This window comes from Pantherophis guttatus, chromosome 2 (genome assembly GCF_059756535.1).
Source record: "Pantherophis guttatus breed Tessera chromosome 2, ASM5975653v1, whole genome shotgun sequence".
Lineage (NCBI taxonomy): Eukaryota > Metazoa > Chordata > Lepidosauria > Squamata > Colubridae > Pantherophis > Pantherophis guttatus.
The window spans coordinates 226,546,986-226,561,473 of NC_142064.1; the positions used below are offsets into that span (position 1 = coordinate 226,546,986).

Genomic DNA, 14,488 nt, shown 5'->3' on the forward strand with positions numbered 1-14,488 from the left:
TGAAGTTGAGGGTAGGAGAAGAGATGTCAGCGAAATACAATAATGCTGAGTTTTCATCACAAATCTTAAAAAGAACCCAAGTTGCAGCAAGCAGTAACATGATTAGCAGTAGAAAAAGTGTTGCCTGTTGCTTTTTCTGCATGGATTTCTAATCAAATAACAATGGGTTTGTGCACTAATTTTAGAGAGCATACCAAGATTAACCAGTTCCTAGATTAGAAATCACTTGGTGACTTGCGTCTGAAAAGCTTGCATTAATGTTCAACTTGTGCAGAAACCAATGTTACTAATGTAGATTTATTTTAGTATTACATTCTTGAAAGATAAAATTCAACCATTCTTTTATTGTATCATCAAATGGGAGCTTTGGACTAGAACAAGAGGAAAGTAGCAGTTGGAACCTGGTTCAAAAAAGGCAGAATAAACGACGATTGTACAATTAACAACTCAGAGCTTGTTCCAAGATGCTGTCATCTAGCACCTTATGTGGAAGTGTCACTTTCAGATTCTTCTCTTTGTCCATGGCTTGACAGATGGTTTCATAAGCGTTGCTGTTACCAGACCAACAACGTCTAGCAACCTGCATTTATGGAATAAAAATGAGTAGATACAATATTTAAAGTATAAGATAGCCAATTATTTAAATGTATATTGTTTTAAGAAAAATACATGTAACATTTTTTTCTAAATTGAGTGATTCCTTTAAATTCTTGCAGTAGCATCTGAGCTGTTACTGTTTAATAAATAACCTGAATCATAAAGATAATATTTTTAGTTCTAATTTAAATGTTCCAGCATAACATCTTTTAGAGATTGACATGGTATAAGGAAGATGTTTGCGAGGTTACTTCCTTTGGATTTGAAGAATAGCACACCAAATATATTCTGTAACACACTGTATTATTTTAATTTGTGTCATTTCTTGTGCACGGTAATGAATGCATTTCATGGAAAATATAATCACTTAATGCTGAATTTAGAAACAATGGCTGGGAAAGTATTGTTTGAATATTTTCAAACTTGTCTTCAAATATTGCTTGAAGACAATGTTTGAAAAACATGCATACTGAATTATTCAGCTATAATAACTATCCCTGACCTTGGTGCCTTTTCCTGATGTGTGCCAATTGGCAGAGTTCCCATCTAGTGTGGCCTTTGAAAAGTTTAGGAATTTCAGTCCTCGTACACTGAAGCTGCCAAGTTGGAAAGAACTATGTCACTGTTTCTCCACCTTGGCAACAGTAAGATATGTGGACTTCAACTCCCAAGATTCCTCAGCCATCTTAAAAGTTGTTAAGGTTGAGAAACACTAAGCTAAGTTAACATATGTTTAATTCAAGATTAATGATTCTGGGAAATAGAATTAGTGGGGAAATTCAAATTTTTTTACTACCGGTTCTATAGGTGTGGCTTAGTGGGCATGGTGTGGCTTGGTGGGCGTGGCTTGGTGGGCATGGCAGGGGAAGGATACTACAAAATCTCCATTTTCACCCCCACTCCAGGGGAAGGATACTGCAGAATCTCCATTCACATCCCACTCTGGGGCCAGCTAGAGGTGGTATTTGCCAGTTCTCCGAACTACTCAAAATTTCCGCTACCGGTTCCCCAGAACCTGTCAGAACCTGCTGGATTTCACCCCTGAATAGAATGACATTTCTTCTGATTACTGTATGTATGCCAGAGCAAGGATGTAAAAAGATGAAGTTTGGGAGAACTCTGGTATTACTTGCAGTATATTGTTCACATCAGTAGGTTATAACAGAACCTTCTCTAGTTTTAAATTTAAAAAATAGCCCTGGAATAAAATAAGCACCTACATTGTTTGGATTTTACATAATAGAGGATGGTATTAATACCCCAAAGTGCTCTCTGTCTACTCCAGGGGTCTCCAACTGTGGCAATTTTAAGACTTGTGGACTTCAGCTCCCAGAATTCCTCAGCCAGCATGGCTTGTGAGGAAATTCTGGGTGTTGAAGTCCACAAATCGTAAAGTTGCCAAGGTTGGAGATCCCTGGTCTACACTTATTCTAGAACAAGGGTGTCAAACTCGTGGCATCACTGCAGCGTCATGTGATGTATCAGGACTTTTTTCCCCCTTTGCTAAACTGGGCATGGGTGTGGCTAGCACATGACGCATCCGGCCCACGGGCCACAAGTTGACAACCCTGTTCTAGATGTAATCAACGCTGAATTGAGTTGAGAGGCACTGCTAGGTTTGAGTGGGCCGAAGGCAGATATGTCTTCAGCCTCTTCTTTACTGCCCATCCTAATTAGCAGCTGTGGCTATAGCCAGCTACCTACACTTCGTCATCTAGGTTCTAACCAATGAGTTTATAACCATCAAGAGAACAAAAAAAATTTTTTAAAAAAAAATGGTGCTGGACTAGAAATGAGGAGACTACATTCTAGTCTTCACTTAGGTCTGAAAATTTGCTGGGTGACTAAGTTAGTCTCTCTCAGTCGAACCCATCTCACTAGCAGGAACACTGGGTGCCTCACTCAGAGTTTTACAAAATAAAGAAGGGATATAAATACAATAATAATAAAAGCTAGTCAGTTGACAATGAAGACACAGATGAATGGCAGGCACCAAAACTTTGCCTTAAGTTGGGACCAATGAGGCCCTATTGGCACTTTCTTTCTCCTCAAATGCTCTCATTAACTGTCAGTCATTATATTGTGCAAAGTCAGCTCCTTTGATTGATTCAAATGGAAATTCTTTAAAATAGTGAGCCGCTGCTATTGCTGCTATCAATTAACTGCCTAGTTAACACACCACTGTTGGTTTCTGGAAGCTATTTGGAACTCAAGTCCAGACCAATATAATGGAGTATGGGAGAAGAACCAGCTTGATAGGATGTTGAATCCAGAAAACTCATAACTGATAAGATATTACTAAGCTGGTGCTATTTTGGTGATTAATGTAATTACTGTCAAAAATCACAGTAACAATATGCTTTACTCTTACCTACTCTTGTAGTTATGAAATATGATGATTATACAAGCTGTTCAGATAGCACAGGGTGTGAATGCATGAATTGTGAGATAATGGTATTTGTGCCCCTTGAATGACATTCTCACAGTATTCTAGTTCAGAAAAACCAATTTGGAAGTTATAAACTTTCAGTAAATGGAATAAGCAAGATTTTATGATGCCATGAGCTTGTATAATATAAATATGAAAGCATTAGCCATAAAATATATATTTTATTTGAAAATAAATTAAGAAACTCCCTAAGATGACAAGGTGGGGAAGCTGAATATAGCACAAGATTTGGGTATATTTGCATATGTATCTTCCTCAGGATGGAGCGACCGGAATCATCTTAAATTCTATGTCATCTTCCTTTAGCATAAAAAGGAAAGTGATATGGATTTTGTCCTGAAAAGTTTGTTCCTCATTCTGTAATTATCCAGTACAGATAGTAAGGAAATCCTGAAGATCCCCCCCCCCAAATTACATCAAATATGTAATATATTGTATATCATTAGAATATACTGTGTTTTTCGCTCCATAAGACGCACTCTTCCTTCCTCAAAAGTGGGTGGAATGGGTGCCGGTCCTTTGGTGAATAGCAGCCTGGCCGCGGTGGTCGGGTCCTTTTACAGTGCTGAACCCCCCCTTCTGTCTTTGTCATTGCCCGCCTCTTCTGTTTCTTTTCCGCAGTGCAGGAGTCATTAGGCAGAGCTGGCACATGAGAGGACACCTATCTGTAGTCCTCTCAGACTCCTCCTGATAGTTTTGTTTCTTATTTTCCTCCTCTAAACCTAGGCACGTCTTATGGTCTGGTGCATCTTATGGTGCGAAAAATATGGTACGTAGCAAAGAAATTTACCCAAATATCTTTGCTATAAATAATAAATTTACTAAGTTCCATAACAAAATCTATTAGTTTACACTTCTTTTAAAAGGTACAATTTCAAATTGATCTATTTTTACTTACCCCATTAGAAACATCCCAGTTCAACATCATCTTTGCACGCTCTTCGGCACCTGTTGACCCATCCAGGACAAGACCAAATCCTCCATTGATCACTTCTCCCCTTCAAATTTAATAACAAAAACAGCTCTTCATTTTTGTGGCATTAATAAGACAGATACACAGTGTGGGGTTATCTGTATGCCAACCAACAATGGTAATTTAGCTCCAAGGTTGAAAAGCACAAAGCAAACAATTTATTAAACTGTGAATAAAATGGAAGAAAGAGCTGCTGATTAACTGCTGTAGATATATACAAAAATTTGCACTTTGTATTGACAGAGGAAAATCAACTGTGCAAAGTGGTTCCATTATACCCAAAAAGATATTAACTAGGGAGGAGATGTTAAGTGTGTGGAAAGTTGCATCAAATTCAAAGTCTGACAGCCAGCTGAATTCTAGCCTGGGAATCTGCCATCCTCTTCACCAGAAGTGAAGTTTTCAATGAACAGCTCCAATTTCCATCCTAAACAGGGCTATTAAGGTTTAAGTGGTAGGGGAGTGCACCATGGTAGAAAACCCAGCACTAAAGTAAGAAAGAATAAAGGGGTTTTGTTTTAATAAGGACAGTAAAAGAAAGACTTGAGGAAACAGGAGAGCAGAATGAAGGTGTTTGAAACTAAGATCTGCATATCAAAACTAGCGTAGACAAACAGAGAGATGGAAGGACAGAGAATGGGACAAGAGTGCCTCAGTGAGAGAGACAAGTTGTTTAAAACTGTGATGAATAAAAATACTTGAATAAAAAACACATACCAAAAATATGGCTATAGGACAGAGTTAAAGCAATACTAGGAAAAAAAGACACATAATCTGGCATAGCCATTCCATATTTTTCCTGCCAAATTTACATTACTGGATGAAGTTCCCAGGGAGATTGGGTAGAAGGTCTACATTTTAGGACCATTCAAACAAAATATATTTCTTAACCTCCTTGCTTTTCTAAGGACTTCTGGCCAGGGCTGCCTGGGAACCAAAAAACTTCTAATTCATTCTTCCCCTGAATCCCACATCCCAATTCTCATTGGAAGAATTGGCAATTTTAGTTATTTTTCTTTATTTGTGTGTTTATGTATTTGTATCCTGCCTTTGTTATTTTTACAAACAACTCAATGAGGCTGGATAGCTCAACAGACAGAGTTCTGTAATTTAAGACCAGCTGTCTGCAATTAAAGTAAGATCGAATCCCGCCAGGCTCAAGGTTGACTCAGCCTTCCATCCTTTCTAAGGTAGGTAAATTGAGGACCCAGTTTGGGCAATAAGCTGACTTTGTATAAAGATACAAAAGTATGAAGGCTATTGCTTAACACATTGTAAGCCGCCCTGAGTCTCCGGAGAAGGGCGGCATATAAATCAAATTAAAAAAAAAAAAAAGGCAGCGAACATATCCAACACACCTTCCTCCTCCTGTTTTTACCCACAACAACAGCAACCCTGTGAAGTAGTTTGGGCTGAGAGAGAGTGACTGGCCCAAAGTCAACCAGCTAACTTTTATGGCTAAGACAGGACTAGAACTCACAGTCTAGCCTGGTGCCTTAATAAACAGACCAAACTGGCCCTTTGTGGAATAGTTATTATGGAACACTTTAAGTCACCAGGTAGCCTGTAGGCCTCTAGATCCATTATAGGCTATTCATTTTTAAATTACCCCAAATCTGTGGAAAAGTAGAATTATTGCTCTAGAAAAGCATAACTATTACACGTGCCAGAGAAATTAGGTATAATTACTGTAAGCGTGCTGTTGAGTCATTTGTTGGGAATGTTAGTACTGCAAGTTTCTCCCACAGAGTAGGAGTCTGACTGGATTTATTCCTCTGCTTCTCTCACCCCCCTCCTCTCTCCTTCTGGGTGGGCAGCAAAACACATAGATGGTGACCTTTAAGGAGGCTTTCCATTCTAAAATTAGGTAACTTCATTGTTGAAAATGTCTTAAGGTATTTCAAAAGAAATGAGATTCTTTATATGGGATAAGGAGGCAACCATTTTATTATCTTTACATTATTAGTTTTACAACGTATACAGTACAATGTACTCTACAAGATCAATTGTTATCCTAGTGTGAATGCCAAGGCTTTTTGAGCCTGCCTACTGCAGTTCCCCCGAAGACTGAGCCATCTAAAATGTACTTGTTCAGACAAATAATGAAAATGCCAACATGTCTGAGATTAAGTAGCTGTTGCCTTAAAGTCCAGACGATTTAAGACAAACTTATTTAAGTTTACTGCACAGCGGTTTGAAATTCCATCGTGATGATGTCAAATTAGTTGTTGCAAGTCACATCAGTCGAAATAAAGTCTCTTGCTTCTGCATTATCAGGAGAAAATGCATTTTTAAAACATAAATAAAATAGAGATAAAGTGAAGAAAACTAATTTATTAAAAGGTAGCGCAAAACAGATGGGTCCTTGTCATGCATGTGGGCAAAAGCAAGAGGATTTTTTTCAATAATGTTTCTTGATTTTTAGGCAATTTTTGGGATAGGATGCTTCGATGAATCAATTTGGAATGGTGTATGTTTAGCTTTTGTGGGTTTCTTGCCTTTAAGCACACTCACAATTTGGGGCAATTGTTCAAAGACAGCTCAAGGGCATGCATACACCAATGGAGGCCAATGGAGTTCAAGAGCCTCACTTTGTCTACTCTTAGGTCTAGGGCTCCCAGAATAATTATAGCATACCTGAGCTACAATAATCCAGGATAGGTACAAACACATTTGCGGCACTGTAGTGATTGTCTGGTTTTCACCGCCCAAATATGCTGTAGTATACTTACTAATTTACATCTTTAAATCACAAAACAATAAAGTGGCTTGTTGTCCTTGAACATTTCAGTGCACAGCGTACCACACCCAAAAATCAGTTATATTTAACCCAAGGCAGAGCCAGTCTTGCATAGGAGTAAATGAACACTACCTAGTCAAGGAGTAAATGAACATTATCTAGTCAGCGCTATCATGGGAAGGCTAAACCCCCATGTGATTCGCCCATCATCATCGTCATCATCATCATTTAATGACCCCATAATCCCTTGCAGAGTGGAATCTGGGCAACTGAATGGAGCTGAGTGTTTACTGGCCAGATGCCCTTCCTGTCGCCACCATGTGATTCACCCATATTGCCTACCTAATCATAAAAGATGCTGCAGAGAAAAGGCCACTGAAAAAGCAAGCATCTCTGTTACAGAATTCCTTGCTAGCTTCCTTTTTGGTTCAGGGAAGGAACTTTTGATGTGATGAAACCTTGCCAGACTTTCTCTGGCATAGGGACAAGAGACAAAGGTGCCTTATAGACAAAGTGGGTAAGGATTCTGAACAACACAAATGATTACTTTTGACCCTATTAGTGTGTTTGTCTCCTGCCAGAACCACCACCAAGGGAAAAGCTAATGAGGAAAGCTAATGTAACAAATACTGAGCCATATAGTCAAAGATTTGATATGATATAATATGGCATATATACCATATGGCATATATAGCAGTGTCTTCTTAAAGAAATCCTATTTCATTGTCATCAAATTTCCTTTTATCCCAAGTGGTCAGCACTCTATGGAATCAAATGAAATCAAAATATGAATGAAGGCAAATACGTGTCCCAAGATAATGTTGCAGGATCCAATCTGGATAGGTTACTGGGACCGAAGGTTTTGTCTTTCGAGCTATTGGACACTTCAGAGAACTTCTCCTTAGCAGAGTGTGTGCTATTCTGTGTGTGATATTTATAGTGCCTGTTGTGAGTGAACAGCACTCGCTCTGCTAGAGACAAGTTTCCTAAAGATGGGCTCCAGCACGAATCTGAAAGCTCGGAAGACAAAACCTCTGGTCTTGGTGACTGACCCAGATTGGATACTTGAATCAAAATAGTCCAAGGAATTGAAAAACTCTGTGGAAGTACTTTAACCAACACATCTGTTTTCTAAAGCAAGGATAGGCAACTCGTGTGCCATGAGCTGTATATGGTCCCAACAAGCACCTAAAAATCATCTCATTGAAATTGAGCAATAGACTGCCCAGTTTCCAGCTGTAGAGTATTTCAAACTTCTGTTCCCTTTAAACATAAAGCCTGAAATGAGAAGAGAAAACTACTGGGAAATAAATCATTCCTATTCCCCCGTAACTGCTCTAAAGAAATTATGAAATCATGCCCTCGTCACCTCCCGTCTGGACTATTGTAACGCTCTCTACATGGGGCTCCCCTTGAGGAGCACTCGGAGGCTCCAACTGGCGCAGAGTGCGGCCGCGCGGGTGGTGATGGGAGCGACGTGGCGCTCCCATGTAACGCCTCTCCTGCGCGAGCTGCACTGGCTCCCAGTGGTCTTCCGAGTGCGCTTCAAGGTTTTGGTCATCACCTTTAGAGCGCTCCATGGCTTAGGACCTGGTTATCTACAGGACTGCCTGCTACCACCAATAGCCTCCCACCGACCAGTACGCTCCCATAGAGAGGGGCTCCTCCGGGTGCCGTCAGCCAAACAATGTCGACTGGCGGCCCCCAGGGGGAGAGCCTTCTCTGTGGGGGCACCTACTATCTGGAACGAGCTCCCCCCCCGAGATACGGAGGATTCCGGATCTGCGTACCTTCCGTCGCACGCTTAAGACGTTCCTATTCCAGCAAGCCAGCCTGACCTAAACTTCTCCTCTTTTAAATGGGAATTTTAAATTTGGTTTTAAATTATTGGGGTTTTAAATATGGTTCAGCCAAATTTATTTAACTTGTTTTATTTCTATTTTAAATTTTGTATTTATATGTTTTATTTCATGGCTGTTCACCGCCCTGAGTCCTTCGGGAGTAGGGCGGTATACAAATTTAATAAAATGTAAATGTAAATGTAAATGAAAGAATTAGACAAACTTGTACTGTCAGAGTTTGGCAAATACTCTTTGTGGGGGAGCTGCATGATTTTTAAGAGTAAGAATGACAATGTCTGCTTCTTTCTCATTCCTCTCAATTCTACATTTAAATCTTACTAAGCCTCCAAACAAAGCCCTCATTTGTTTGGCCTTGTCACTACTGGTGACATCTACATGGCATTCAAAAGTCTCTTACAGCTGCAGCAAGGCAGGGGGACTGAGTTGTAGCTTTTGCAAGTCCTTTTAGTCCTTGGGATTAATGGACTTGTTAGGGAGGAAGCAGATGTGTTTTTAATGTATTTTATTATTATTTATATCCTTCAAAACATAATAGGCCGCTCTTCTCATCTTTGGAGGCCTAATGTTAACCCATCCAGTAGGACAGAGGTGGGTTTCAGCAGGTTCTGACCAGTTCTGGAGAACCGGTAGCGGAAATTTTGAGTAGTTTGGAGAACCGGTAGTAAAAATTCCAACTGGCCCCACCCCCATATATTCTTTGCCTCCCAAGTCCCAGCTGATAAGGGAGGAAATGGGAATTTTGCAGTAACCTTCCCCTGGAGTGGGTTGGGAATGGAGATTTTACAGTATCCTTTCCCTGCCATGCCCACCAAGCCACATCCACAGAACTGGTAGTAAAAATTTTTGAAACCCCCCACTGCAGTAGGGACTCAAATTTCTACTTGGGGGTCCCCTGGAGAGACAAATGGCAGATGTGAGGAGCTCAGAATGACCAAAAGTTCAAATGAGTTCTTCCTCTTATGCTCTTTAAAAAACACACTAAAAACAATTAGGGGCAGAAGCGAAGAAAAAGATGGCTGTGCACCTGATCTGTTTTATGTCAGCAAATCCTGCTGCCTTTAGCATATGGGGATGTTATATTGAAGTCCAAAGATCACAGATGTAAATGTTGTTTGATGGGAGTCTAAATGCACAACTCCTTTACAGACACTTTGAAGGCCGATGCGAGAATACAGAATTGGAAGTGAATGCTAATTTAATACACCTATACACCTTAAGGAAACCTGTTTTTTGCTTCACAAATTGAGGTTTCCAAAGGGTGCTATGGTTGCTGCCTAACTAACATGGGATACTAGAAAATAATTAAATGGGAAAAAAAATACTTAGGAGATGTTAAAGTGACATATGGAGAGGAGAGGGGGAAAAGGTGGGGAAGGAGGTATTCAGTGTATATTGTCCAGACACCCATATTGGTAGATGGGAATTCTCCTAATTAAGTGAAGTTGATAATTTTAAAAATGATCCTTTTGCATATCATTCTGAAAGGTTGGATATAGTTGAAACATAATCAGTAATGAAAGAAGCCATCATCTGAATGTAGATTCTATAATCATTTCACCAGTAAACATATTAACCTGAGGCAATTCAAGACCCAGAACTTGTATAACTTTCATGTTGAACAATTGTGCAGTATTTACAAGTATTTTATTATATTTTAATTTCTTTCAACCCTAAAGCCAGTATGCTCAAGAGAACTTTTGGGTTTCCTAAAAAACAAGTGAAGATCAAAGACAAATTTGCTAAATAAAAGAAAATAAGAAAAACGTATTCATCAGTTATTCTGAAAAAAATCATCATCATCAAAGAAATACTGCCAGAACTGGGAAAAGAGACATATTTCATGAAGTAGCCTATCTTCTCCTACTGTTTGGGGATGATGGGAGATAAAATTCAATATTGCTGGAGAACACATTTAGGGAAGTAAACCATATCAGATTTCCTCAGCAAAACCTCATTTTGCTACAATGAATAGCTGCAGCACCATATATATATCTTTCCATCTGTCTATAGCTTCCAGTGCTCATCTTTTTTTCCCCTTTGAAGGTAAAATCTCCTTACCAGCCAACACCACCACCGTTATGTAAGGCAACCCAGGTTGCTCCTCTAAATGCATCTCCGACAAAATTCTGAACAGCCATATCTGTTAGGGAAGAAAAAGAAAGACATGACAACAGAATTCAATGGTAAAGGAAAAGAAAGATATTTCTTTCAAGAATTGGGATGGGACGCAAAGTTTTTGTTTCAGCACTTCATGAGCTCTATTCAGGTATTGCTGTTTCTCTTGCATTCTTTTTTTTTAAAAAAATCCAAAGTCTGTAGGACTTCCCTTCTGAGAAAACAGGACACTGAGAAGCTCCTGCAGATACAAATCTACAAAATAAATAAATCTTCCATGTCCACTGATACAAAATGAGTCCATGAGACCTTTTGCCTCTCCCAAATCTCTCTTGCATTTATCTGAATTAGTCATTTAGAATTAAAACATCCTGTTTAGCCTGAGCTCAAATGAATGCAAATAAAAATATATATATATTTCTCCACTGCTTACCAGTTAATAGCTGGATGTTTAAACTGGGTTTCAGTCCTATGCAAGCTATGCTGGCTATTAGAAGCATCATGATGAGAAGGTTCAATAAAGAACTCTGGTGCCAGTGCGGGTGTCAAAAACTGCAAGCTGGCAGTCATGACAGCATGATTGAAGATCTACCCATTTTGTACATGAATGGATGTAGTCTGCATGTAAAGGTGGGGTTTTTAGTGTGCTGCTGTGACCACCATCTTGGGTTTTTTAAAAAATATCTATTACCATTTCCCATCCTGCATGCAGTTGTCAGGGCATTACTGAGCCAGAGAAGCAGGTGTTTAAAATGCCCTCCCTTTTTTTCTTCTGTTCAATCAAGTCCAAATCTCAGAGACTGTTTGGACTCTGACATGCAATGTTCTTGGCAAGATTTTTCAAAAGTGCTTTGTCATTGTCTTTTTCCTAGGGCTGAGAGGAAGTGACTGGCCCAAGGTCACCCAGTTGGTTTTGTGCCTATGGCAGGACTAGAACTCACAGTCTCTCTGTTTCTAGCCTTTCTGTCTTAACCACTACACCAAACCAGCTCAAACATTCTCATAACAACCTAGCTGATATGAAAATAAAGTGACAAAAAAAAATTTAAATCCTGAAGGATTATCAGGAAGTAGGAACATAACTTTGCTATCCTGAATGGCACAAACTATTCACTGCAGTGATTGTGCTAATCTAAAAATTCTTATCGCTGTTCATTCAAGAGAGACAAATTTGGTTTGAAATTTATATTGGAATAAAACCAGGATCTATTTAAATCAGTAGTTCTGCCTGGGATAATCAAATGCAAAAAGAGGGCAGGACTACCATCTGAGATTTCCAGTAGGTACAGTTAGACAACTGGAAGTAGGGAAAAGTAAGTTGTGAGCCCTGGTGTTACTGTGGTTAGACTGCAGTACTGCAGCAAACTCTGCTCACAGCCTAGAGTTCGATCCTGATGGGGCTCAAGGTTGACAGCCTTCCATCCTTCTGAGATTGATAAAATGAGGACCTAGATTGTTGGGGGCAATATGCAAATATTGCTTACATTGTAAACTCCCAAGAGAGTGCTGTATGTGGTGCACTATATAAGCCTAAAAGCTATTGCTATTGTTTGAAATTTCTCCTTTTAAAATGCATTTTGCTTTCTGTTATATTTGGCCATTCTAGAACTATCTTGGTCTCAGGTTCAGATTACACATAATTAAGACATACTTTGATGCCTATTACAAAATGTTACAGTCTGGAATACTCTTGGATTCAAAATATTCCATTCTAATCCCTCTTTTTCCTGGTTTCCTTCTGCCCCGAAGATCACCAGCAGAGAACTCCTATGTCTCTTTCCTTCTAAATATTCTCTGTAGTTCAGGCTTCAAATACAGATTTCCCCTCCCCTTTTACCCCCTTAACTCTTTGTTGCATCTCATCTTGCAAGATACAATTTCTCACTGATCATGTTTTAATATTACCTTTTCTGTCTACTCCTTGCACCTGATTAAAGATCTGCTCTGAACTAACAGCAGAATTACTCTCCAAGGTGCTGCAGTTTTGGGGAAGTTTGATTTACAAGCAACCATTATGGGAAATGAAATCTTTACATCAAAAGGCGAACCAGTTATAGGCATGAAATGTAGTTGTTCATTGTATAGAAATTATGTTTACTAGAAATACTTGCAATCTATTCAGCTAACCTGCACAAAATGCAGAACCGTCATAGATATTTGAGGTTTCTCGGTAAGGACTGTCTGCTCCACTCACATCATGGTGGTCTCGACTAAGAACAACTGGTGCCTGAAAAAGAAGTACAGGTTTACAGGGAAAAAAATAGAGTGGAATCAACTAGGCTCCTTGGCATAATTCTGTTCATTTAGATGAAGAGATCAATTGTTCTGTTACAGGTAAAGTTCCTGAATAGGGAAATCAGCAATCTGATATTTGCATTTTTAGTGCCAAAAAAACCTGGAAAATCATGCACCTGAAAACTGATAGTTTCAGAAGCTGTAAAATGTAGGTTGAGAGGTTGAATTTGGTCTTGGGGCTATGCACCTCATCTGTATAATGAAAGAATCAGGAAGTACACAAGACCTACCTTCATTAAATTAGGAAATACTGTGAGGTTTTTCAATAAGAAATTATTCAGTAATCTGACAGCATGGGATATGTTTACAACCTACAGTTAATATTACATTATAGTCACACTCATTTCAAACAATCAGTCTTTGTTACTTTACTGGAAATTCATTGACTTTACATGGTTTGCATTTTTATAAGAAACATTCTTGTCCCATCATCTATTCTATTTCTCTAAGTATGACCTTTTCAATCTCCAAATCAATCTACCATGTCAAAGAAAATTAACAGGTTATGCTGAATAAAAGCACAGAAGAACTGTACCTTAATTCTTCCTTCAGCAATTCCTTTGTTAATAGCCACTGCAATAGCTACACGGCCTTTTTGATCAGAATACAGAATTCTGGCTTGGGAACCAACAACCTAAAATATAGAAATAATATAATGATAACATCCATCAGTTATCTCCACAGTCCAGATGTGGATCAGAGACAAATGCCTGTCTGTTTAATGAAGAAAGCAGGACAGTGAGTTTACAATTTCTATCCTCCATAATTAAGGATTTCTGCCTATGATTTTGTCTCCATTTACTTTTGAATATATTTGCCATTTTCCACTCATTTAAAATCAAGATTTAAAGTTTATTACTAGGTCTTACATTATTGTTAGATAAAATCTAGAACTAAGGATGAAACTGGAATCTAAAAACATAGTTTTTCTTGCCCGTAATATACAAAAACTTGCAATAATGACTTTCTCCTAGAGGCATTATATGGCTTTTCCCTGGAAAGATGAGCATATTGGCTCCCATTAAAAATGACTCATCTAAAGGATTTATTTTGTATAGTCGTCATACAAGAACTTCATTGCAATGATAGCAAATTAGAATTAAGTTGTATTTGGAATTATTTTTTACAAATTTACAAATTCTTCAGGTTAAGTATTCAAAGTGCTTCCTGAGAATAAATAGACTCACAGATTCGGAGTCTGATTTTACCATTGTTAAAGCTGGTGAGGCAATGTTATTGTCCCAGGCCTGGGATATCTGAAAGACACTGCTAATTCTATGGCCTGAAACTCAGCAAGGAGACAGTAGCCTTCATTCTAGTAGGGCCTAATATTGCTTGCCAATGATAGGATGTGCTATAGCATGAAAATCCAAAATTCACATATAGGGCATAGCTATGTGGCACCCTTACTTTGTGTTCTCATTGATTTAACTTCAAACCAATTTTAAGACAATCCT

General features: G+C 38.8%; 1 protein-coding gene across 3 annotated transcripts in view; it reads right to left on the bottom strand.

The window, feature by feature from the left end:
* Positions 1-278: 278 nt before the first annotated feature.
* Positions 279-14,488, bottom strand: part of UROC1 (urocanate hydratase 1) — a 61,994-nt gene continuing 47,784 nt past the window's right edge. For all 3 annotated transcript variants that reach the window (XM_087883732.1, XM_034431549.2, XM_087883731.1), the window contains exons 16-20: positions 13,567-13,665; positions 12,864-12,963; positions 10,680-10,761; positions 3,945-4,044; positions 279-580 (exon numbers count right to left, since the gene is read on the bottom strand). In XM_087883732.1, coding sequence (XP_087739858.1) covers positions 440-580; positions 3,945-4,044; positions 10,680-10,761; positions 12,864-12,963; positions 13,567-13,665 — 522 coding nt within the window. In that variant the 3' untranslated portion in view covers positions 279-439. The remainder of the gene's footprint in view (positions 581-3,944; positions 4,045-10,679; positions 10,762-12,863; positions 12,964-13,566; positions 13,666-14,488) is intronic.